The sequence below is a fragment of the Alexandromys fortis genome, unplaced genomic scaffold (assembly GCF_014885135.2).
Source record: "Alexandromys fortis isolate MF-2015 unplaced genomic scaffold, M_Fortis_MF-2015_v1.1 scaffold_27, whole genome shotgun sequence".
Taxonomy (NCBI): domain Eukaryota; kingdom Metazoa; phylum Chordata; class Mammalia; order Rodentia; family Cricetidae; genus Alexandromys; species Alexandromys fortis.
The window spans coordinates 9037441-9062121 of NW_026067952.1; the positions used below are offsets into that span (position 1 = coordinate 9037441).

Consider the following 24681-nt stretch of genomic DNA (forward strand, 5'->3'; position numbering starts at 1 on the left):
GCCTAGAGAGGACAAGGGCCTTTGTGCTGGACACCAGACCAAGGGCTGGGCAAGGGGCATGTGCAATCCTCCACCCACTCTCTGGGTGAGGCCCTTAGAGCAGGGACCAACAGCAGAGAGGGGCAAGCCAAAGTCTAGCCTTGCAGACCGCAGCTGGAGCCGAGCATCTAAGACTGCCTGAGACCAGATGGCGGGGTGGGGGTGGGGGCAGGGAGCAGGGAGCAATAAAGAGTTTCAGCTGGAATGTCAAGCCATCCTATAAATATTTATTGAGGACCTACTACGTGCCAACACTGCCAGATATAAAGATTAGGTGGTGACTTCAGAACCACAGGTTCTGCTCTTAACCACAGTGCCTGCTTTTAAGGCTATTCCAGGTCAGTGGGGTGGGGGTGGGACTTCCTGGAGGAGAGAGTCAAGTCCGGGTCAAGAGAGCGCATATGAGGAGGACTATGGGGACGAGGTCCACTAGAGCCAGAAACAGAAACATCTTTTGTGTTCTGGGAGTCTCCAGAGTCCAAAATCTCCAGATGTTGCACATCTGGAGTTGCAAATGGCAGGTCCAGCTGTGGTCTCCAGGGTCCATCTTTCTTCTTGTCCTCAGCCTCTTAGATACTGGACATTGGCACCCAAGTATAGGAAGCCCTAGGAAAAAAACAGGAAAGAGATTGTTCTAAGCCAGGCACTGTAGTGCACACCTGCGTCCCTGCTCTCAGGAGACTGAGGCAGGAGGATGGATGATTTGAGGCCAGACCTTGTTAAGAAAGTGAGAGAGGGGGGGCTGGAGAGATGGCTCAGCGGTTAAGAGCATTGCCTGCTCTTCCAAAGGTCCTGAGTTCAATTCCCGGCAACCACATGATGGCTCACAACCATCTGTAATGAGGTCTGGTGCCCTCTTCTGGCCTGCAGACATACACACAGACAGAATATTGTATACATAATAAATAAATAAATTTAAAAAAAAAAAAAAGTGAGAGAGGGAGGGAGGACAGAGAATATGAATCCTTTACTCCAGAGAGATGTAGCTGCTGTGAAGAACACAGCTGCTGTGAAGAACACAAGCTCCACTAGGAATAAGAGTCAGGTCAGTGTACACACGTCCAGCTTCAGGTCCCGGCTCTCCACTGTAGCCTTTGCCAGCCCCTTCTCCCAGATGGTACCCGCTTCCTGGCAGGCCCTCATAAATGTCCTTTGTACCACCTAAATTTCCCCTCCTTGGCAAAGGACATGAATTTGTGAGCTCCTGGGCTTCGCTTTTTTGCTGTTCTTAAGTTTCCATCATCTGGATAGGGTGGGAAGTCAGCCCTCAAGGCCAGCTTGGATTCTGTCCATAGTGATCCACCATGGTCTTTGGTGGTCAAAAGTGTAATGGGTATTAGCTCTGCCCATGACCATGGGCTGTCTGGCCAGAAAGAAGTGGTCCTTGTCTGTCAACTTGACATTTTAAAAGGAAGAGGGGGTGATAAATCTGGTAGTCTCTTCCCAGGAGCTTCCATTCTTGTCCTCCGACTTTCACAAAAACTCAGGGAAGCTGGAGCTATACTCTGTGTACAGGGGAGAGAGCCAAGGGCCAGCTGTGTGAATGGTCACCTAGCCTTTATTCTGAGCTGCAGTAGGATGGACGTTGACCATGGACCACAGCATCTCTAGTGGGGTTTACACAGCTGCCAGCCCCATTATCTTATCTTAGAGATGCTGCTTAGAGAGAGATAACTGAGACTCAGGCGCAGATGGGCCACAGAAATGCGCCATCACAATAATCGTCGGGAGAGCAAGAAGCAGATAGATTTCTTGCTGTATTGATGGAGTCAATCACCATCCTTGTGTCTAATGGGACTGTATCCAACTATCGCTGGGCTGTAGAAGCTAGACAGGAGGAAGAACGAGCTCAAGGAATTTTTTTTTCTTTTTGAAAAGCAACGACTCTCAATTCTAGGAGGAAAGCTGTCAGATACGAGGTCTCTGAGGAGAACTGCAGTCGCATCCTGGAACCTGTGTCTCTGATGGTCAGGCTGCCCCTCTGCCGTTAGGTTGTTCTCTGTTTCAGAAACTGAGGCCCCAGGGCATCCTCCCAGCCGTGTGCACTAATGAAGGGTCTGCATCACGTACTAACCCAAGATGACTCCGTTGTTACCAGAACAGTGGTTTTGCCTCCCCCTTTTGTGAAGATCTTGGGGAGAAATACGCTGGAAAGGAGATCTGGTCTACCATGGTTTTGGAAGGAGGAAGGTTTACCTTAGTCTATGAACGTCACCCATCTCCTATTTATAAAAGTTTTCTTTTCTTTTTTTTTAAAGATTTACTTATTTATTATGTATACAACATTCTGCCTCAATGTATGCCCACATGCCAGAGGAGGGCGCCAGATCTCATTACAGACGGTTGTGAGCCACCATGTGGTTGCTGGGAATTGAACTCAGGATCTCTGGAAGAGCAGCCAGTGCTCTTAACCTCTGAGCCATCTGTCCAGCCCCCTTATAAAAGTTTTCAAATCCACAAAGTAGGTTCCCCTGGTAGCTGGGCACCTTGAGGAAGCCCACTCTGGTTTCTTTGGAGTATTTATCTAGCCTTAGAAATCATATTTACATTTATTTATTTGGTGTGTGTGTGAGTATGCACACGTCACACATCACACACACACACATCCCTCATGGTCTCATGGTGCACGCCTGAGGTCAGATGATAACTGGGAATTGATGGGAGTCAACTGTCACCTTCCACCATGTGGGTCCTGGGGATCCAACTCAGATGATCAAACTTGAGGGCCAGTGCCTTCACCCACTGGCCCATCTCACCAGCCCTGGCTAAATAAACTACTCCTCAAACTGTCTGACTGTTGACTGAATTCAGACAGCTCAGAACCTAGAGACCCTTTTAACAGTATGAGAGCTAATACTTCCCATGTCTGAAACAAGCAAACAAAAATAAGGAAACAATCAAATAAGCCCCCAGGGTCCTGGAGACAAGTCCACCAAATTCCAACCACGCTGGTGGGTGGTAATGCTCCTTCAGACAGTTAAAAAAAATGTGTAAAGCTATAGCGCTTGTTTAAAATAGGGTGCTTTAGGCTCCATTTGGGGTAAAGCTCTTCCACTTAAGAATCAATGTGGGGACTGAGGCTGTGGCTCAGAGCAGGAGGGCTTCCCCGCATGTGTGAGGCCCAGGACAGCAGAAAATTAAACAAACCAACCTGGGCAATCATAAAGTTTACCAACGGCCTTTGGAACATGACCTGCTGGCAAGGCTGGGACTTTCAAAATGAGCCTTTTGGGGCCTCAGGCTGTGTCAGATACCTCCAGCCCAACAGTGACAACATCTGTATGTTTTATTATTAATTGTGTGTGTGCATATAATTAATATGTTTATTTAGCCTGGCACCTGGGGAGTGGCTGTAAGAGTCATCATACATTACCCTGTTTATTAGAATTTTGAGGTCAACCATGGCCATTTGACTGCTAAAGACAGCGGTGGAGCCCTGGAGAAGAACTGAATTTGGGCCAAATCCCACCTGTCTAGACGATGAAAACTCAAGAACATCAAAAGAAAGTGAGGCCCAGGAGCTCCCGATTTTGTGTCCTTTGTCAAGGAGAGGAAATGTAGGTAGCACAAAGAACATCCTTGAGGCCACCAGGAAGCTGCAGTGGGCACATGCATCTGTGGGTGGGTTTGTGCATGTGAGCCCAGGGACCCACGTAGCCCAGAGGTGTCAGATCCCTTGGAGCTGGAGTTACACTACAGACGGCTGTGAGCCATCCATTACGGGGGCTGCAAACAGTCTATGGTCCCCAGAAGGAGCAATGCTTGCTCTCGACCACCGAGCCATCTCTCCTGTCCGCCAACCCCAACCTTGGCTTCCTGGTGTATTTTAACTCCAGGAGATGCTCTGTCCTCATGAGTCTTCTCAGCGGCAGGACTGAACTGGGTCCAGTCTCTGAGTGGTGGCTTCCAGACCTGGTAGGTTGCCCAGCTGCCACCCCTCACGTACCCAGAGCCCCACTGGGCCCACTCACCTTGTGGATCTGGAGGTCAAGGTCATGAAGTTGAATTTTCCTTGGAAGAGGGAGGGGGAAGCCCTTGGCCAGCTCATCTGTGGGTTGACAACACCATTGAGGAGATGTGTTGGTAACTGACAGTGACAGACAAATCTTTACCAAAGCTCAGCGCTCTACATATGCCTGAGGCAGTGTGTTCCCACTCAGTGATGGCCTAAGACTGTGAGGTGGGTGTTACCACTATTCCCATTTTACAGATATGTAAACTGAGGCGCAGAGTGGCCAAGTAACTTGTTTTGGGTTCTAAAGCAAGAAAACTGCAGATTTAAACCCAGAATGTCTGGCAGGGCACCTAAGCCCCTAGACATGGACTGACGGAGGAAGTGGCGGGTACAGGATAGCAGGAGAGTGTCATGAGCAGTGGCAGTTAGTTCTCTGGCTTCTGCCGCCTGCTTCCTGTTGTGACCTGCTGAAACCGTGCGTCATGGATCTGCCCTTGGGTCTGACATCAGTTTATTTGGCTACGGAATGGGGCAGTTGCCTGGAAACACACATTCAAGGCGCTTGTCCTGTCCTACTGTGACCCAAACCTGGTCTTTCTCCTGTCACCCCAGGAAGTATGGGCATTTCCAGAAGTCTCTCTTTCCCCATAAGGAGTTTACTGTGCATCACAAAGAACTGCCTCAATCCCAAATCCCCACTGGAGCCTGGAAGAACGTGAGATTGCCTTCAATATTCTATCCCACATCGGCCATTAAAGCTCCGTCAGGTGACTTCTCAGGGTCACCCAGCTCTCAGGAGACCCCGATTTCCAATCCAGGGCAAAGTCTCTCCCCAGAAGTGGTGTCTACTCCAGACCTGGGAAGGCCTAGAGCCATTCTTACTGTTGGCATCAGGGTAGAGGGTGTTGAGAAGGTAGTAGTTGAGGAACGCCTGAAACAGGTTCACCTGGGGGAGGAGAAAAGAGGTGCACTGTGACCACGCAGCCATTCTGTGCCCCACTAAACAGTTACGTGCAGTTTACCTAAGCCCATGTGGTGATGGTGAACGAAGCTGACTGCAAATCTTTGCTCCTTTAAACCTAGCACTCAGGAGGCAGAGGCAGGTGGATCTCTGTGAGTTTGAGGCCAGCCTGGTCTACATAGTGAGTTCTAGGACAGCCAGGGCTACATAGTGAGACCCTGTCTTGAAACAAAACAAAACCCACACCTAATAAGGTTAGGATCTAATGAGAACTAACTTAGGGATTTTTTTCTTCTACAGGAGACTCTGGGGTTGCTACCAGTGGAAGCACCTGTCTGTGAATGAATCCAAGATGGGTGAAATTAGACCTGCGGGATGGGCAGAGGCTCTTGATGAATAGACCTGAGCACCTGGGTCCAGCTCTACCTGAAATGCCCACCCTTAGTTTTGTGATGTTAGTTGTCATGTGTGTGTGTGTGTGTGTGTGTGTGCATGCAAGTGTGTGTGAATGTTTGGATAAATAAGTATACGTGTGTGGGTGCATGTGGGCATGTGTGTATGCATTCAGGTGTGTGCAAATGTTTGAGTAGATAAGTACATGTGTGTGGGTGCATGCGTGTGTGCGCGTGTGGGGGTGGGGGTGTGTGTGCAGGTGGGGGTGTGCACACACATGTGTCTTTATGAAGGACAGAGGTCAGCCTCAGCTGTCATGCCTCAGGAGTCTTCCACCTTATTTCCTGAGCGTGCTCTCTCTCACTGGTCCTGGGACTCACTGACTAGGCTGGCCAGCGGGCTGTAGGTATAAGATACGGTGCTAACCCTAACACCAAGGGTCTACCTGTTTCTCTCTAGCCCTGGGATTATCATGCTTGGCTTTTTACTTGTGCACTGGGGATTTGAACTCAGGTCCTTATACATGGTAAGCACCTTGCCAACCGAATCATCTCTCAAGCCCTGCCTTTTATTTTTAGTTCTGTGACCCTATGAATCCCACCTCTTTGCTCGAGACAACCTGAGATGGATTTCTTTTCGCTGCAGTTAAAATAATTCTGACCAACAGCCAGTCTTATATTGGGACATAATTATTCATTGACCCCGTATTGCATTCTTGAGAGGGTTGACAGGGGCCTGGGCAGAGATCTGTTCTTCTATGCCCGTTCCTATTCTAGGTGCCATGGCAACTGCTTCAGAAACAACTCAACTAACTGGTATCCTAATCATGTCATAACTCAGGACAGTAACTCACGTTGAATGTGCCGACTTTGGACTCTATCAGTTTCACTTGGGCCCTGTAACAAAGCAGAATCACAGGGGTGGGCATCATGGGGGGGGAGGGGCTAAGTGGGTTCCCAGAGAGGAGGAGGCACAGGTGCCAGAAGGGCAGGAGAAACAGACACATTGATGTTGGGAAGACCAGCGGGGACTGGGGAAGTGTCAAAGCGCGGTCTTTAGCATTTCGGTACATCAATACAGCTGAGAGCTAAAATCCATAGACTAAGCAAGAGCAGCGAGTTGGTTATCCAGACATTTGAAATTTGTAGAGCAGTACAGCAGAAGAATTAAGCCAACCAGAGTAAGTAATACTTATATTTCCTTCCCAAGTGTCAGGTCCTCAACATTGACAGGGGCGTCACATCCCACCCCGACCTCAATTACGGAGTCCAGGTGGAGCCCAGCTAGCTGCCCACGCACAGCTTTCCCCTGCTGTGATGCCAGTCCCTGTTGAGGCTCCTTACTTCTCTGGATGCAGCATCCCGGTGACCTTTCTGTTGTTGAAGGTCAATGAGGCAAACATATTGGTGACCTGGAAGAGGCAGTAGAAAAAAACAAGCTTAGCTGGGCAGTGGAGACGCATGCCTTTAATTCCAACACTCAGGAGGCAGAGGCAGGCGGATCTCTGTGAGTTCAAGGCCAGCCTGGTCAACAAGAGGAAAAGAAAAGAAAATTAAGAAAGAAGCGTTACTGATGGTGGTTGTCATCACGGGCTGAGGCGGATACCAGCAGCCTCAGAAGCTCACCCGTTGGGCTACAACCTCCCATGGCACTCAGTGTGTCGTTAAGTAAGGGACTGAACTTGGACGTAAACAGCTTTATTTAAAATTGCTGAGAATCACAGCAGTTAAACTTTGAACGGGACAACAAGAGAAGACCTGGAATTCGCATCCTTAGTCAGCTCTCAGAGGTCAGGGCCAGGTCCCCCAGGGCCCTGCTCAGCTCTAGCAAAGATAGTGATGAATTATGTTTTATTTAAAAACAAGTTGATATCAGCAGTAACAGTGGGAAAGACGGGTACGCCCTCTGAGAGGAATTTCTTCAGGATTTTGGCCTTGTTGAGTTGAAGCCTGAGAGAAGACAGAAAATTCTTCATCCAGGGTACAGGGTCCGCAAAAGGATTCTGAAATCCATGAGCCAGGGGCCACCAATAAACAAAAAACACTCTTATTATTTAATTTAGAAGGAATTTGGTTCAGGGGGAATGGTTATGTAGATGAAGGAACCTTAAGAAGCCAAAAAAAAAAAAAAAAGTGTGGGAGAGGGCATCAGAACTCAGTGAGTGCGGGAAGTCTGATAGTATTCTGACTTTGGCCAATGCTGCTATTGGTCAATAAAACTGGAAGTCAGAATGCAAGGGAGCTTGGAAAAAAAAAAAAAAAAAAAGTGTGGGAGAGGGCATCAGAACTCAGTGAGTGCGGGAAGTCTGATAGTATTCTGACTTTGGCCAATGCTGCTATTGGTCAATAAAACTGGAAGTCAGAATGCAAGGGAGCTTGGGAAATGTAGTCTTCAGAGAACGGCTGGCTACACAGGACAAAGACCCTCCCCACCACAGTCCTGACTCAGAGGGAGACATGCATATTAAATAAACAAATCTCCAAATAACTCCACAAATGCCTGGGCAATAAACACTATGGAGAGAGTTCACAGAGTGCCACAGATTTTTTTAATATGCAAACGGTCAGACAGATCCATGAAAAGAGAAAGCCAGGCATCCCTTTCCCGGGCTGTAACACATAGGTTGAGACTCGAGGCGAGGGAGGAGAAAAGCGCTTGTGAAGAGGAACAGCATTTGCAAAGACTCAGAGCCTTACCACACCAAGCCGGAAGACAGACTCCGGGGTGGAACTGGGCAGGAGCACAAAGCCTTCAATCTCCATCTGAGGGGCCAAGGATAGATTCCCAGGACTGACATTCAGGAGAGGGGCAGAGACCACTGCTCCACGGAGCTCCAAGTTCATGTCGGGGTACCTTCTGGTTATCTGGGGGTAGGATTGGAGATCGTGTCAGAAGAAGGAAATACGTCTACAGAGTCTCGAAGGAAAACATAAAGGGGACACTTTGGGTCTCGTTCTACATTTCACAAAGCGTGCTATACCCTGTGCCTTCCTAACCTCGATCTGCCCGTGTAGACACCTCACCCCATCGTCCCTGGCCAGTAGGGAGAGGGGAGTGCTCGAGTAGCATTTGGGCTAGCTTTCAAAAACCGGACCTAACCAGATCTCATCATTGCAAGGGGGCTCAGCAATTTATTGAATTATGGTGGCCATGGAATTTAATCTGGGACAAGACCGGGGAGGGCGGCGTTGGTGGAGGAACAAACTCCCATGAGCCTTTGGTTCTATAAGGGCAGATCCATTTATTACTGTCAAGGGAGTTTGGGAGCTGGAGGAGGTGGGGACACAGCAGGTGGCCGCTTTGCTAGGTGAGTCTGGTGAAGACAAGAAGGGGGGCAGTCTGGAGCCAAGGGGTGCTGGAGTCAGGGTGTGACCAAGGATGCTGCAGAGCTAGCTGGGACAAATCTGTGGCTTTGAGGAGGGACAGGGCCTGACAATGTAGGTCTTGGGCATTCAAGTCCTTGCTTAAATTTTAATTTGTTTTTAGATTTATTTGTTCAGTTTTATGTCTATGAGTGTTTTTGCCTGCATGTATGTCTGTGCACCACATGCATGTCTGTTGGCCAGAGGTCAGAAGAAGGCATCGGATCCCCTGGAACTGGAGTTATGGAGATTGGGAGCCACCGTGTGGCTGCTGGGAACTGAATAAGGTCTTCTGTAAGAGCAACAGCTCTTCTCTACGGAGCCGTCTCTCCAAACCAAACTTTTCAATTCTTTCTCACATCTTTAATTCCTTTCTGCACAGTACCTAGCCTTATGCAGGACACGACTGGAAAAGTTGAGAGAGGCATCAATGGGAATCTTGGGGGACAAACTGAAGCCACGTACAGAAAGGTCTGGGCGTGGCAGAACCATTGGGTTATTCACTGTGATGCTGGTGTCAGCAAGGACTGCAAGCAAACCCCTGTGCCATTCTATGGAGACTGTACCCACACAAGGGCAGGTTGCCTCACTGTGACCAAAGAGGGGGAGGAAGTTACTTAACTTCCAGTATGAAGGGTTTCCCACAGACAGGAAAGAGGGAGAGTGCAGACCATGCCTTTTGTTTGTGCAAAAGAACCTGGGGGAACACACACTGCCTCCTGCAGGGACAATGAAAGAGGGGCTGGGGAGGGGGGGCAGGGAGAGAGCTTGGTGGTTAAGAGCATATTTGGTTCTTGCAGAAGACCTGGGTCCAATTCTTCGTACCTGTACGGGGCCTCATGACCTCTGTGATCTGACACCCTCTTCTGGGATCTGACACTATTGGGAACCTGGTAGCCTTTTCATGGGAAGTAGGTGCCAGGGGCCAGCAGGGATCAGGAATCCTTGCCTCTATAACCTTTTATATATTTCTAGAATGGTGAGATATGAGAACTTCTTTTCCATTCAGAAAAATGTCAGTACTGGGTGTAGTGGTGGAAATCTGTAATTCCAAATTCTCGAGAAGCTGAGACAAGGGGATCGTTAAGTTCAAAGCCAGCCTGGGCTGCATATGAGAACCTGTGTTAGAAAACTGTGGGCTGGGTTGTAACTCAGGGGTAATGAGCTTGTGTAGCATATGTGTACCCCAGGTTCCATCCCCAGCACATCAAATATTGTAAGAACCCCTTAAAGCAAGCAGAACAAGCCTGGATCCTGGTAAACCCTCTCTGGTTGCTAGGCGATATTAACTAGGTGCCCTTCCCACTATTCCCTTGGGCTCCTTAACACCAAAACCAGATGGGAAAACCTGAGGAAGGCTGATTAAGGGAACATAGGTCCATGCTGCAAGGACTTTGAAGGGAGTCCTCAGGTCTGCAGTCCCAGGGTCTCCTCACTAGCCTCTGATTCTGTGTCAAGTGGAGAGGGCCACAGAGGTTCTAGAGGGAAACCTTGGCAAACTGGTAGGCTCAAGTTGTGCCCATGGAGAGCAGAAGGGGCTTTACCTGGGGAGTGAAGGGGCGGAAGGCCTTGGTGTTCAGCCGGATGTTGGAATCAGGTGGTAACTGTAGAAGAAGACACAGTGGGGGAGGGCGTTAGAGTGCTTATTAGAAGAGAATTGTGGAGACAGACGAGTGAGTCACGTCTCAAGACTGTAACAAAATATTTGACCAAAGCGACTTGAAGAAGGCTCATTTTGGCTCACAGTTCAAGAGTACAGCCCATCATGGCAGGAGCTTGAGGCAACTGGACACTCTGCACACACAGTCAGGAAGCAGAGATGGCCCTGACCCAGCTCACTGTCTCCTCTCTATTCAGCCTAGACCTCAGCCTACAGAATGATGCTGCCCACGGGTGACTGAGTCTTCAGTCTTGGTTAACCCATCCTGTATACTTCCTCCAGAGATGCCGGGGTTTTGTCATTGTTTCTTGGTGATTCTAGATCCTGTTAGGTTGACAAGCAATATGAGCTATGGTGTGCAAGCGTGTGTGCGTGTGTGTGTGCATGTGTGTGTGCGTGTGTGTGTGTGTGCATGTGTGTGTGTGTGCGCATGTGTGTGTGTAGAGTAGCTTCTCCCTATGGGTCCAGTTGCCTTGGCTACCATGAGGCCTCTGTCTTATAGAACACGCGAACCTCCTGGAGATGGGGCTATAGCTGTGATCCTGTGGGCATCATTCAGAGTTCTCAGTTGAGACCTGATTGAAGCTCCCAGATTCTGAGTGAGACTTTGGGCCAGGGTTTTCGACCTTGCCTTCAGGGACCCGTAACATGGGGAGAAGCCACTGCCAGGTCAAAGTCACTCATCTGTCATCAGATGACCTTCCATCTTGGCCAGGGTGATCACTCTGTGTCCCTGCCACCTTGACATAGTTCACAGACCTCATTTTTTTTAAAAATAAAGTGTGTAGCCCAGGCTGACCTCGAACTTGTGATACTCCTGCCTCTGCCTCCTTCAGCAAATCCTACTGGCGTGTGCCACCACAACTGGCCACAGACCTCAATTTTTAAGAGGTGCTACAACAAACCACCCTTAAACCCTAGAAAACCTAAAAGAACTGGGGTGGGGTGGGGTTATATGGTGTGATTTGCTGTGAAAGTCACTCTCATCTCTGCAAATCCCACCAGTGACAGTGACATCAATGTGTCTTAGGAATATCCGTTTCTTCCTCTCACTCCGAATCACTAAATTAGGTACCCTTTTCATGTTGGCTGCAGGGAAGCTCCCAGACAGATCTGTGATTTAAAGAAAAATTACAAATCCAGTGTCTTCATAACTAACTGTCATTTACTTTTTATTCGGTTTTTATTTCCTTTCTCTGTAATGCGACTTTGCTTCATTCATTAAATAATTTTTAATAAGCCTGCAGGAGTTATCATGATAACAGAAAATATGAGTTAGAATAGGCCTAGACTAGAAGGTCAAACAGAGACACATAAACAAGTCTCTGATAGTAATGAGAGAGAAAGAACTTTGGCCTTGAGTTTCCTGGTGACCCAAGAAATGAAGAGAAATTATGCTAATATATTTTGCTAGTCTTGATATTTGCTTAGCTATAACTCACGATTTTTCTGGTGTAAGTTCAAACAGAATGGAGGGAAGGAAGAGCTACATTGTCTCTGGGGAGCACAGCAGAGCCTACATTCTCACCATGTCATCTGTGATGGTGAAGTTCAGGTACCCAGCCTGGTGATAGACCCGACTGGCTATGTTGAAGGCATGGTCTGAGATGGCAAAGTAGACCATTTGTTTACACTTGTCTTCAGGTAGGCTCATCATCGGAGTCGGGGAGGCAGGCGGGGACCGGTGATTCCGATTAAAAATTTCACCCTGGAGAGAGAAGTGGGGACAGTGGACTGTTTGAAGTCTATCCCATGGCTAGCCATGGAGCTCAGGGCTTACCTGAGACAACTGATTGATGAATAGCACTGACTGTAAACACTGTCCTAAACTGCCCCTTTAATGAGGAAGTCCTTTGGGCAAATTTGTGTCTCTTGTGGCTAGGAACTTTGCTTTATGGAAACAGCAGGATGTGTGCTGCCAAGCCCCTCCGCCCCACCCAGTTCTGATGCCCCCACCCACCAGGGTGGGCAAGGTGCTGGAGAATTTGGGGAGAGCAAGAGGGAGTTTTGAAGCTGAGGCTATCCACCACTCCATAACTCTGGGCCTCGGGCGAAACAAGAACCCCCAAAATGAGGACAGACTTGCGGTTAGGAAGCGGAGTGGGCTGACTGCCCTGCTGTGTCCTGTCGCTAACTCCCGTTCTTACATCCTCACCTTAAACATCACATCTAGCATCTGGGCCGTTGCACGGGGAGCCTCCACCAAACTGTAGTCAATGCTCAGGACGTCATCGATCTCCGCAGTGACTGCAAGTTAGAGTAGGAAGAGTGTGAGGGGTAGCAGGGCCAGGTGTGGTCTGCAGCAGGTGAAGAGGGGGTGAGCCCTGCTTCCCTAAATATTCTCTTTGTGGCCATTGCAAAAAAAAAAAAGCAAATACTAGACATCTGTGTCGTTTGAGTAAGAATGACTTCTATAGGATTATATATTTGAATGCCTAGTCACCAGGGAGTGGCACTATTTGAGAGGATTGAAAGGATTAGGAGATGTGGCCATTTTGGAGAAGTGTATCACTGGGGGCGAGCTTTGAGATTTCAAAAACCCATGTCAGGCTCAGGCTCTCTCTCTTTGCATCTCAAGATGAAGCTCTCAGGTGTCCCAGCACCTGCCTGTGAGCCACCATGCTCCCCGCCATGATGATAATGGACTAAGCGTCTGAGACTGTAATCAAGCCCCAGTTAAATGCTTTATTTTATAGGCATGGCCTAGATCAAGGCTACCTTTTGGGAGAAAACCTGAGGAGAAAGGGGGATTTAAAATCACTGCTTTCTACTCTTTTGTCTCTGTTTGATAAGGTTCAAATCTGAACTTAAGAAAAATGAAGAGAAATAGAGTCTCGAGGGGTATGTAGGTGCCCCTACCTGGCAGGGTTTGGAGATAAGGCTGCAGGTCAGAGGTCACAGACTTATGGATCAGCTCACAAACCTGAGAGGAACAGGAAGGGGAAGGTTCATGAGTCTCCACTTGTGCAAGCCCTCGGTGACATGGGCTCAGTAATCATCTACCTGCAAATATCCGTAAGTGCTTAGTTAGCATGTACCAGGTGTCACTAGAGCAGAAGTGATAAAAATAAATATCTTGTCAGCTCGGGCATGGACTCCAACAGTGTCCAAGCTGGCCCCAAGGCTGGATGCCTACAAACAGAAAGGCACTGGTTGGACATGGTATGTGATACTCACCATTATGGGCTTCTTAGGGGAAGCCTTGGTGGCAGGAGCTCAGAACTGCACAGCTGACCCCTGTGTAAGTAGACATAGAGGTCGTACAGTGGTCCCCTACTGCCTGTCACTGGGCATGGCAGCTTAGGCTGCTCGTTCCCTGGGTACCCATAGGACACCCAGTGGTCGTGCGTATGAAACACTTACACACAATTTATTGCCACCAGTGGAGCAGTGAGCTTCTCAAGAGCAGGAAATATGTGTTTCAAACCGGTTTGCTGTCCTGGCTGCTGTAATCACTTGAGTTATTTATTATATAAGCCAACAAAATATGACCAAGAAGAAATGTATTCAAGAAGACCAGACATAAATACTCTGAAAGATGAGGTACTAACCATGTGGTTCCCTCTGGACAACAGAGAAGCCAGGAGGAGGAAAGGGGTCCTAAAAATAATGATGGGGACTGGCGAGGTGGCTCACTGCATAAAAAAAACTTGTGACCAGTCCCAGCATTCTGAGTTTGATACCTAGGACCCACAGAGTGGAAAGAGAGAGTATCTCACACAGATTGCCCTTTGGCTCTTTTTTTTTTTTTTTTTTGGTTTTTCGAGATAGGGTTTCTCTGTGGTTTTGGAGCCTGTCCTGGAACTAGCTCTTGTAGACCAGGCTGGCCTCGAACTCCCAGAGATCCGCCTGCCTCTGCCTCCCGAGTGCTGGGATTAAAGGCCTGCGCCACCACTGCCCGGCTGCCCTTTGGCTTTTATATGCACACCACGGCCCGTGTGCCCCTCCCACAAATAATAAGTAAATAAACGTTGCCAACATGGCGATGGTCTGCGAGTGAACTCTTCATTCGCAGCTGGCTGAAGAAGTGGAGCTTGCAACAAGCTGATCCCACGGGTGAGGAAGACCAAGGGCTGTGCTTGCCAGGAGCACATCTCCACATCCTGTATCAACTCACGTTTACTTACATCTGAGCCCATGCATTGTTGTAGGAGGCTGCTTGTTTGTTCCTAGCAGCCCGGACTCAAAATAACCACTCAGAAACTATATTATTTAAATCACTGCTTGGCCAGTCACTTAAATCATTTAGCGTATTGCTAGCTAAATCTTTTTTTTTTTTTTTAAGACAGGGTTTCTCTGTACCTTTGGAGCCTGTCCTGGAACTAACTCTTGTAGACCAGGCTGGCCTCGAACTCACAGAGATCCATCTGCCTCTGCCTCCTGAGTGCTAGGATTAAAGGCATGTGGCTAGCTAGCTATTATATCTTTGGTTAACCCATTTCTATTAATCTGTGTATCGCCATGTGGCTGTGGCTTACCGGGTAAAGTTCCGGCATCTGGCACCTGTTTCCAGCAGGGCTACATGGCTTCTCCTTGACTTCACCTACTCTCTCTCTATATATATAATCTCTTCCAGCCGAGCTTTATTCTGCTAAGCCATTCGCTGTAAGCAACACATATACAAAAGGACTTCCCACACCAATGTATAAGTATTTTCTTTGTTGATATGTGCACAGGAGAGTGGAAACTTTAAACAGCATGTCTTTGCTCTCTTCTGTAGGTATTGTATGTTGTGTGCATGTGTGCACACGTATATGCATGTGTGCACTCGTGTGCAGGGGCACTCACCCATGCATGCAGATAAGCCAGAGGCCAGCTTTGGGTGTTTCTCTCTCTCTCTCTCTCTCTCTCTCTCTCTCTCTCTCTCTCTCCCCACCTTGGTTTTGAACCTTGATTGACTGATCTCTCTCTGAACCTGGAACTCACTATTATCTAACCTAGGTGGCCAACAAGCCCCTGGGACCTGCCTGTCTGTGACCCCATAGCTCTTGGTTACAGATGCATCACACTGCTGGCTTTTACATGGGGCTGGACATCTAAACTTGTACATTAAGCACTTTCCCCACTGAGCCACCTCTGCCCTGCCTTCCCTCCATTTTGACAGATTCTTGCTATGTACCCCAGGCTTGAGATCCTCTTGACTCCGTATTGATCCTGGGATTGCAGGTGTGTGCCACCGTGCCCAGCTACAGCTCTTTTTGACTTGTGAGTTCCCACTGATTGCAACGTATCCATACACGTGTTCAATGAAAGAGAGAGACATGGAAAGTTTGTCCCAGGGCCTGGGTACCCTATTCTTTCAGAGACCTAAGTGGTTGTGGAGGGAAATATGAGGACCTCTGTCCCAGATGTCTGGCAGGAGGTGTCTTTTGGAGATAAAGCAGTGTGGTGGCTAAGGGTGCTGCAAGGAGGAGGAAGCCACTGCTCTGGGTTCAAGTCCTGATCAGTATCTGCTGGCCCTGTGACCTCTGTATCTCTGAGTTCTGGCTGCTTTCTCACAGGACCCAAGGCCAACCACATCCTAGATGTTGGGGGTTCAGGGCAACATGACAAGAGTATGTTTTCTTAGCCTCGGGAAGAGCATGTCCTGTAGCAGCCAGAGACAGGAGCTTGCAGGGAAGAGATGTCTGAAAACTTGTAGAGAGCAGGGGCCGAGCTAGATCTTCAACTCCTCCGAGATACTCCTAAGGCTTTGGCATATGGGGCCCCAGTGCTGGGAAAGTCTCCATCCTGGTCTAGCACCACTTAGTTTTCAACACCCCTCTGAGCCACCCCACTCTCTCTTTCAAAGTCTGAGGTTCAATCCCAGTTTGTTGTTGATGTTTATAACCCCAGGAAGGTTTGAGGCTAGACTGGGCTATGTAGTCAGACCCTGTCTCATAACATTGAAAAGAAAAAAATGGGCCAAGACTATGCAAAAGAACCTTAGATCATTCACTATTCCTGGCCAAAGCACAGGATCATAAAACAGCAGCTGTTCTTTATAAATAAGAATAGTATGTTCTGCACTAATTATATTAATTGAGAAAACAATAATTATACCCCTGTATTTGTGATAATAATTGAGATGTACATTGCTATGAAACATATTGCTAATCATTATCAGGAGCAGCAGTGGGGAGTGTAAGTCACTTTGGTAAGGTGTCATGGCGGAGGCTGACATGCTTATCAAGTTCACCTAGATCCCAGGACCACAGTGTGTGTGTGTGTGTGTGTGTTCCTGAAGTTCCTGCTTCAACCATGGGGAGGGACACAAAACTGACGTGTGTGTGTGTGTGTGTGTGTGTGTGTGTGTGTGTGTGTGAATAGGCCCCCAGAGCCTGACCAGAGACAGCGGCCTGTGAGGAGATCCGCCTGGCCCCCTTGGCCTTAATTACCTTGTTCTCCAATACTTTTCGGATCTTGGACTCGATCTGGTTGTGGAAGAGATTCAGCAGCCACCTGGGCAGGGGACAGAGTAAACAGTCAGCTGTCTGCCACTGGGTTAAGGGACAGTGGGGATGGAGAAAGCCAAGCTCTGCCATCTGGAGATGGAGAGATGGCTCAGCGATTAAGAGCCCTTACTGTTTCTGCAGAGGACCTAAGGTTGGTTCTCACACCCAAATCAGGTGGCTCACAGTCAGGGTCCCAGAGCCCTGCCGCCGTGGCCAGTATGGCTGGTTCAGTCCCCTATCATAGCTGATAAGATCAGGGGATTTGGGCTTGGAACTAGAAACTGGTTTTCTAGCAAGGGCAACAGAGACTGGGAGGCAAAATGACTTGAGCCTAAACTTGAACTTTGGCCAAAGCCACATGTTCCTCCAACTACCCAAAGCTTCCTCCCCTGACGAGGTCCCCTAAGTCTGTTGACTTGTGGAAATGGCACCTCAGCATTCTTGCCTGGGTCTGTACCTGTGTGTCCCAGCAGGGACCCCAAGGGATAGTCTCCACTGTCAGTGGGACACTAAGCATTCCACCCAGATCTGGACACTTATCAGAGCCCACCGAGGACCATACCCAAGGGGTCCCCATGGTGACTCACCCCACATTTCCTGATAGGTCCACGTCCACGTCATAGATGTGGCTGCTGCACCTGGAGGCAGTGACCGTGGGCCGCCCAGAGGGATCGCTGCCCAGCAGGAGGTTCACTGAGATGGCAATACCCTTGACGTTCAGGTCAAAGGAGCCCCGCAGTTTCCTGGAGGCCAGAGGAGCAGTTATTCATTGTGGCAAGGATCTGCCACCACTGGGGCGGAAAGAGGAACTTGGATTCTTACTCAAAAGGAGCGGACACCAGGAAGGATTTATGAGTTAATCAGAAGCAAGAAAAAAAAAAAAAAGATTTAATCACAAATAAAAGAGCTGCTTGAGCTGGTAGAATGCCAGGGGTCAAACAAACCTCATATATATATACATGGCAAAAAGAATTAGCTTCTGAGCTGGTGGGGTTGGGAGGCGTTGCCTCCTTAACATATGAGCATATATGGGGTTGGGGGTTCATTTCTTAGTCCACACAGTGAACAAAGTAGCAAGGAAGGGAGAAAGCAATGGAAAGAAACCCAAGCTCTGCCAAGCGCTGAGCAGAGGGAAATGAACCTACGACAACACCACTTCCCACCACAAAGCTGAGACCTTTGAAGATGAAGGCCAATCGGCACAGTAGGTGCTGTGGCCCACAAAGACCACTGGAGCATTTTCTGGAACTACTGGGCACAGCTGTCTGAGTTCCAGAATACACAATCAGGCCCCAATACCTGACTCCCAACTCTTTCTCTGTGATGTGTGTTTGGGGTAGCTCACTGAAGCATCTTGAGTAGTAGAAAAAACAAAAACAACCCACATAGAAGTACCTTCAGGAAACAGCCTGAGGGGACCTGGGGAGACCACAACAGTTAAACATGTGAACTGCTCCTGCAGAGGACCCAGAGGGCCATCAAGGATCCCTCAGCCCAGGTCCAGTGTGATGCAATGCCTATGGCCACCACGGGTGAGCATGTCCCCCCCCCCCCTCACCTATCCCATGCACATCATACAGAATAAAACCAACCTTAAAAAAAAAAAACTTGCCTGGGTGGTGGTGGTGGCGCACGCCTTTAATCCCAGCACACAGGAGGCAGAGGCAGGTGGATCTCTGTGAGTTCAAGGCCAGCCTGGTCTGCAGAGTGAGTTCCAAGATATCTAAGGCTGTTACACAGAGAAACCCTAAAACGACAGAGAAAGTGGCAAGAACATCTTTCTAAGATTTATTTTTATTCATGTGTCTGTCTGTGTCTGCATCTGTGCATGTTTAGGTGGCCAGGGAGGCCAGAAGAAGGCATCGAGTCCCCTAGAGCTAGAGTTACAGGCGGTTGGGAGCTGCCTCACGTGAAACTAGGAACAGAACTCAGGTCCTCTGCAGGAGCAGCCAGTGCTCTTAACTGCTGAGCTCTCTCTTTCTCTCTAGTCCCCTAAATAAGTGTAATAATGGATGCTGCCATTTCAGCATGTAAGCTTCAGTGGCCTGTGTAAGAATCAGTAAGATTTGTACGCCCCTTCCCCCTCCCCTAGTTACACCAAATCTGTAAATTTGGCCATCTGACACTTCAAGTGGGGCTCAGTTTATACCAGATACTTTGTAAAAACCACATTGCTGGAAGCTACCATGGGTCTTGGGAGTAGATGTGACCAGGCCACCAAGCTGAGACTGGTCCTGGGCTTAATTGTGCCCCCAAATGCACAGGTTAAAGCCCCACCCCCAGTAGCCCTTGGCGGTGACACCCCCAAATGCACAGGTTAAAGCCCCACCCCCAGTACCGCTTGGCGGTGACACCCCCAAATGCACAGGTTAAAGCCCCACCCCCAGTAGCCCTTGGTGGTGACACCACAGGGAGACAGCCCTGCCGACGTGACTAACAGAGGCATGGAGGGGGTGTCGTCATAGGACAGTGGCTCTCAACCTTCCTAATGCTGCGACCCTTTCATACAGTTCTTCACGTTGTGGTGACCCCCCCAGCCGTAAATTTTTTTTCTTTTTCGAGACAGGGTTTCTCTGTGGTTTTGGAGCCTGTCCTGGAACTAGCTCTTGTAGACCAGGCTGGTCTCAAACTCACAGAGATCTGCCTGCCTCTGCCTCCCGAGTGCTGGGATTAAAGGCGTGCGCCACCACTGCCCGGCTGCCGTGAATATTTTTGTTGCTACATCATAGCTATAATTTTGCTACCGTTATGAATTGGAATAAAAACATCTGTGTTTTTCAATAGTCTTAGGCAACTTCTGTGAAAGGTCATTCGACTCCAAAAGGGTGGCGACCCACAGATTGAGCGCCACTGTCACAGGAAGTCAGAATGTAGGGAAGCAGACCTCAGTGCTGTCCAGAGTCTACAAGGAAATGTGGCAAGCGCATGCCATCTGCAAGCTGAGGAGAGAGGCCCCTGGGGAAGCCAGGCCTGTTCCTCCTTGACCTTCTCAACTCTAGAGTCCTTAAATCACCCATGTGTGTTTTGTGGGGCTGCCCTATCCAGGGGCTGGAATGCTGGTGACCCCAAATAGCTCTTGATGCTGGCCAGTAGAAGGAGTGAGCAGGCTGAGCTGGGGACTTTCTGGGCATCTCTCACAGTACCCAGCATCCTGTTCCATGAGCTCCAACTGTCTCTAAGCTTACTTACTTCTCCCATTCTGAGGGAAGGGACATTTGGAAGGTCATTTCCCAAGGACAGCCCTAGCTCAGGGAGGTCCTGGCTTTGGGGTCTAGATCTGTGGGAAACAAACCAGGAACAGGCCGTGTGATCTCATTTAGTCCACTCTGAGTCAGAAGATGTGGAAGAGAGAGAGAGAGAGAGAGAGAGAGAGAGAGAGAGAGAGAGAGAGAGAGAGAGAGACTCAGGACACCTGTCTGTCCATCATGTGGTCTTTCAATGACCCAGGAAGAAGAACTAAAGACTGAGAGAGACCACAGGCCCAAGGGCAGATGGGACTTAACTTACAGGAAGGACTTGCTTGCCTTCCACTTGCCTCGGAGCCCGATGGAAGAGTCAGAGATGGCCAGACTCAGGCCTTCGCCTGGGAGCGGCTTTAAGGAGGAGCCACGCAGCTCACAGCTCTGGACCTCCAGGCTGTAGGGAGACAGAAGGGTGGCATCAGGCTGGTTTCGGGACACAACTAACCCAAGAACCACGCTTCCTCCTTTTCAGCCTTGATTGGTAGAGCACCGGGCATGCTTGGGACACTTCCTGATGTCACTGGGTCCTCTGCAGCAGGTTGGGTGAATACACTCTGAGGAAGGGGTTCAGGGGCTTTCAGGAACACAGGATTGGACCCTATGAACCTCAGTGGCCACTGACAGTTTCCTGGGGTGGGCAGATACGCTCTGTCAGATGGCAGATCCTTCCTCCAACCCTGGCCTCCTCATGCCCAGGAAGGGGGCCAGATTTAAGAAAGCCTGAGATAGCCCTTAGAGAAGACTGGAAGGGGCTAGGGCTGTCCATGGGAAACAATGGGTCAATTCCTTTTGGGGTGGAGAGGCTGGGGGAGCTTGGTATACAGCAAGCGCTTAATAAATGTGCACTAACAAAAGGAGTAACAGAAGGGAACACTAAGTACAGAGGGCGTTCATAGGCTGCAGGCCTGACTGCCCTCTTTCTGCTGTCCACCCTTCACGCCTCTTTAAATAAACACGAGCCCCTTACAACTAGTAAAGCCTTGAAGATTCATCTTGGGTGGCCCCTCCTCTGGGAAGTCTTCCTTGACTGCCCCACCCACAAAAGGCAACAATAGTGCTCAGGATACTACTTCATTTTAAGTTCTAAGCCTATATTCCCTTCCAGGCTACGTGAAGTGACTGGATCCTGAGCTCGCCCTCTAAGGCAGAGAGAGCAGCAGCCCCTCCATTATACAAGTGAGGAAACTGAGGATCAGGCCACACACTCAGGAGGTATTAACACTGCTGCATGTCGAATGCAAGGACCTAGCTCACTTCAACAACCCCCCTCTGAACTCCCACTGCCTGCACCAAGAGGCCTCCGGGACCACTCCTGAGCTCTGTCCCCTCCCCAGTCACCTGTGAAACTCATAACGCCCACGGCCCGCATGTTTGATCTTGTAGTCCCCGGTGATGTCGGGCAGCGTGATCTTCTGTAGTTCTGTCTGCAGCACCAACAGCCCCTCCTTGGCCGCTGCAGACAAGGAAAAGCTGGGGTCAGCCCGGACACCCTACCTCCTCTCCTGTGCTCTCGGTTCTTCGGTGGCTCCCACCTTCCCTGACTAGAGAGGTTGGTGTCCTTGCTGACAGTAATCACAGCCCAGGCTGCCCAGCCCAGCTGTGCCAGAGAGTCAGAAGAGCGCCTGCATATCATGGAGTTCTTAGGCTGGTGCCCACACATAAGGGGATGGAGAGGCCTTTACCAACTACACGACCAGGAAAGGAGTGCTGCCGCCCTAGGGTGTGGCAAACACTGGAAAGACTTCAGGGCTAGAATCCTGGACATGACGTCTTTCTAACCGAGTGGCTTTGAATAAGTCCCCAGGCTTAACTTTCTCTATCCATCAAACAAGACAACAATGGTACCCTTCTCGTGGGAGAGATGGGGCCCGGCCTGTCACACCAGTGGCAGCCTAGACTGAGCAGGTGCCCAGAGCTTGTGACTGGCATAGACAGTAGGTGTTCCAAAAATTCCCAGAACAGCAAAGGGGGATTAACATTACTAAAAGTGTGGAAAGGACAAAACACCCAAACTCAGGGTACTGGGCACACACACATGGCACCATCCTCAAAGCACTGAGCACACACATGACACTTATCTCAGAGCTCTGGACACACACATGGTACATGTCATCAGTCTCAGAGCATGGAGCACACACATGCACATGTGCCCAGGAAGGGCAGAAGACAAATGCACTTGACTTAGGGTTTCCAAACAAATGCAGCTAGTGGCTCTACTGTGTCTCTGACAGGAGCAGAACCCAAGCGTCTGCCCCCAGTCGGGCTCTGCACACAGGTCTCTAGAGGCTTCCCTTTCACCTCCTGCAATGCAACCTCTTCTCTAAAGTGTATACAGCAGGAGCCCTCTGATGGACTGCCACCCTTTGTCCCTGGCAAGTTCTCACGGCCTTTTCTACTTCCTTCCTTCTGAAGGCCCTCCCCGATTTTACCCTGCCGTTGCCTGTCTGAGATCCCAGCATCCCTACCCAAGTGAGGGATGTTGTGACCTCCAGAAGACAAGGCAGTGGAGGCTCTCCAGATGTGGCGTGTCGTGGCTGTGCAAGCAACCCAGCTGCCTCGCTCCCTGGACACAATAATTCTGTGGTATTATTTCAGTAGCTTATCAAATACTTTTTCTCCCCAGGTTTTAAAGTGGGGTCAAGGGCGGTGGCACAGAACTATAACCCAGGCTCCTTTGGGAGGCAGAGGCAGGAAAACTGTAACATGTTCAAGTCCTGTTTGAACTGTAGAGTGAGTTCAAAGCCAGCCTGGGTAATTCAGTTCGCTATCCAAAATTCGAAACTGAAGCAGAGAGAATGTGTAGTCGTGGCTGTAGATCAGTGGTCAAGTACCCGCCTGGCATGTGCAAGGCCCTGGGTTCGATCCCTGGTACTGCAATAAATAAATGAAAGACAAAAACAAAACAAAACAAAAACGGGAGTAACATGAGTATAGGCATGTGAGGCGTGCTTGTCTTGAAGGTACCGATCAGGACGTTTTAAAGTTTGGTAAGTTATATGACCACCTCCCAGATCCCAGGGTGGAACATCTCATCCCCCAGACGGCCTCCCTTAGTCCCTCCCAGCCTCTAACTGCCTCCAGCTATGACACGTGGATTTTAGGTCACGTTTCAAACTCCACCAAGACTCTTCCTGAAGGAACCATCCCAGGCCCCTGCGATGGGTTGTTTATCGAGCTCTCCACAACCTGCCTTTCCCTCAATTACCTCCTGCTTCAGCTGCGGGGACCCTTTCTCCCCATTCAGGAGCAGAAGTCAGATCACACAGGTCGTGGGCTGAGGTTACACATCTGGGGAGTGACCTGGCCAGAATAGCAGCTATGGTCACATGACCCATGTAGCAGGCTCCCTACCAGAGGTGCACGTTCTCCCTGTCTTGGTTGTGCGTGGTGTCGGTCTCCTAGGCCAGCCTGCAGTGCGGCTTCTTACCGTACTCCAGGCCCTTGTCGGTGATCCGGGCCACCAGGGCGGGGTTGGCACCTCGGGTCCCGGGCGTGGAAAGGAGCAGCAGCCCCAGAAGTGTAGAAAGCAGAGGCCCAGTCCCAGCCTCCATCCTGGACCGTGGGTGAGTGGGGACTGTGTCAATGTGGGCTGGCTCTGGAGCCCTTAAAGTAGCCGAGGCCCAGGGTTGAGGGTGGTTCTTGAGGGAGGGCGGGCTCCTGCAAGCGGGAAAGGGAGGCCTGTGGACTGGAACTTGCTTGCGACACCACTGGGGTCATTGCTGTTGCCACTGCTCAGGTTAGAAGGGTTGGCCTGGACCCAAGGGTTAAGCCCCGCCCACCGAGGGAAGCCCGCACTCAATGGGGTTTCTGCCTTGCCTTGGCCAATCTCTTGACCTCTCTGCTAGAACGGCCTGGAGTCACAGACAGGAAACTATGCTCATTCAGGGTCACAGGCCAGCCGAAGAAAAACTGGATGAGATCATAGGTGTGGCTCCATCTGGACTCTCCCTTTTTTCAGCTCTGTTTAAATAACCACCTCCCCTCCCAGGCTTGCTGTGGCATAATTGTCTGGATGGCAACTTGGCAAGTCTTCAAACGTTAGCTTCCAGGACCAAGCCAAGCCAAACACCACCCAAAAGCTCTCAAAACAGCCTTGTGCCCCATGAGCCCAGCAACCTTCCTTCTGGAACTTGCTGTGCATAACTCAGTCAGTGTGCAAATGTGTCAGCTGCTGCACTGTGTGACCCAGGGGGAGGAGTGAGCCCCGGGTAAGGTGTCAGGGAAGAGCGACTGGTCACGCTGCGCGCTTCTCTCAAGTGAGATTGTAATGGCACGGCTCCTCGAAGAACTGGACTTGGCAGCGTCATCCTTACTTAGAGGATCATATGTCCTCCCTGTTTCCTGGTATTCTACAAAATTCTTCTGTTTGTTTGCTTCTTTGATATTGGAGATGGAGTCTCCCTATGTAGCCCAGGTTGGTCTTGAACTCTTGATCCTCTTCAAGTCCTTTCCACTTCCCTAATGCCAGCATTCGAAATTCCAAGAGGTGGCAGCTTATAAGATAGATTTTAACTGCTAAACATGCTCAGATTCACAGAATAGAGACCGTCAGGGACCCTCACCCAATATCAGAGCACTAGGGACCCCTCACACGACATGAGAACATCAGGGCCCATCACACGACATCAGAGCATC

General features: G+C 49.7%; 1 protein-coding gene across 1 annotated transcript; it reads right to left on the bottom strand.

Moving 5' to 3' along the window:
• Nucleotides 1–246: 246 nt before the first annotated feature.
• Lbp (lipopolysaccharide binding protein) lies at nucleotides 247–23728 on the bottom strand. Its single transcript, XM_050151038.1, has 15 exons — nucleotides 23474–23728; nucleotides 21385–21499; nucleotides 20312–20440; nucleotides 17392–17547; nucleotides 16748–16811; nucleotides 13230–13293; nucleotides 12526–12617; nucleotides 11899–12078; nucleotides 10255–10314; nucleotides 8045–8212; nucleotides 6692–6759; nucleotides 6202–6244; nucleotides 4877–4940; nucleotides 4011–4087; nucleotides 247–645 (listed from the first exon to the last, which is right to left on the bottom strand). The coding sequence occupies exons 1-15, from the start codon at nucleotides 23595–23597 to the stop codon at nucleotides 601–603; spliced, it is 1449 nt and encodes a 482-aa protein (XP_050006995.1). The 5' UTR covers nucleotides 23598–23728; the 3' UTR covers nucleotides 247–600.
• Between the last annotated feature and the right edge of the window lie 953 nt (nucleotides 23729–24681).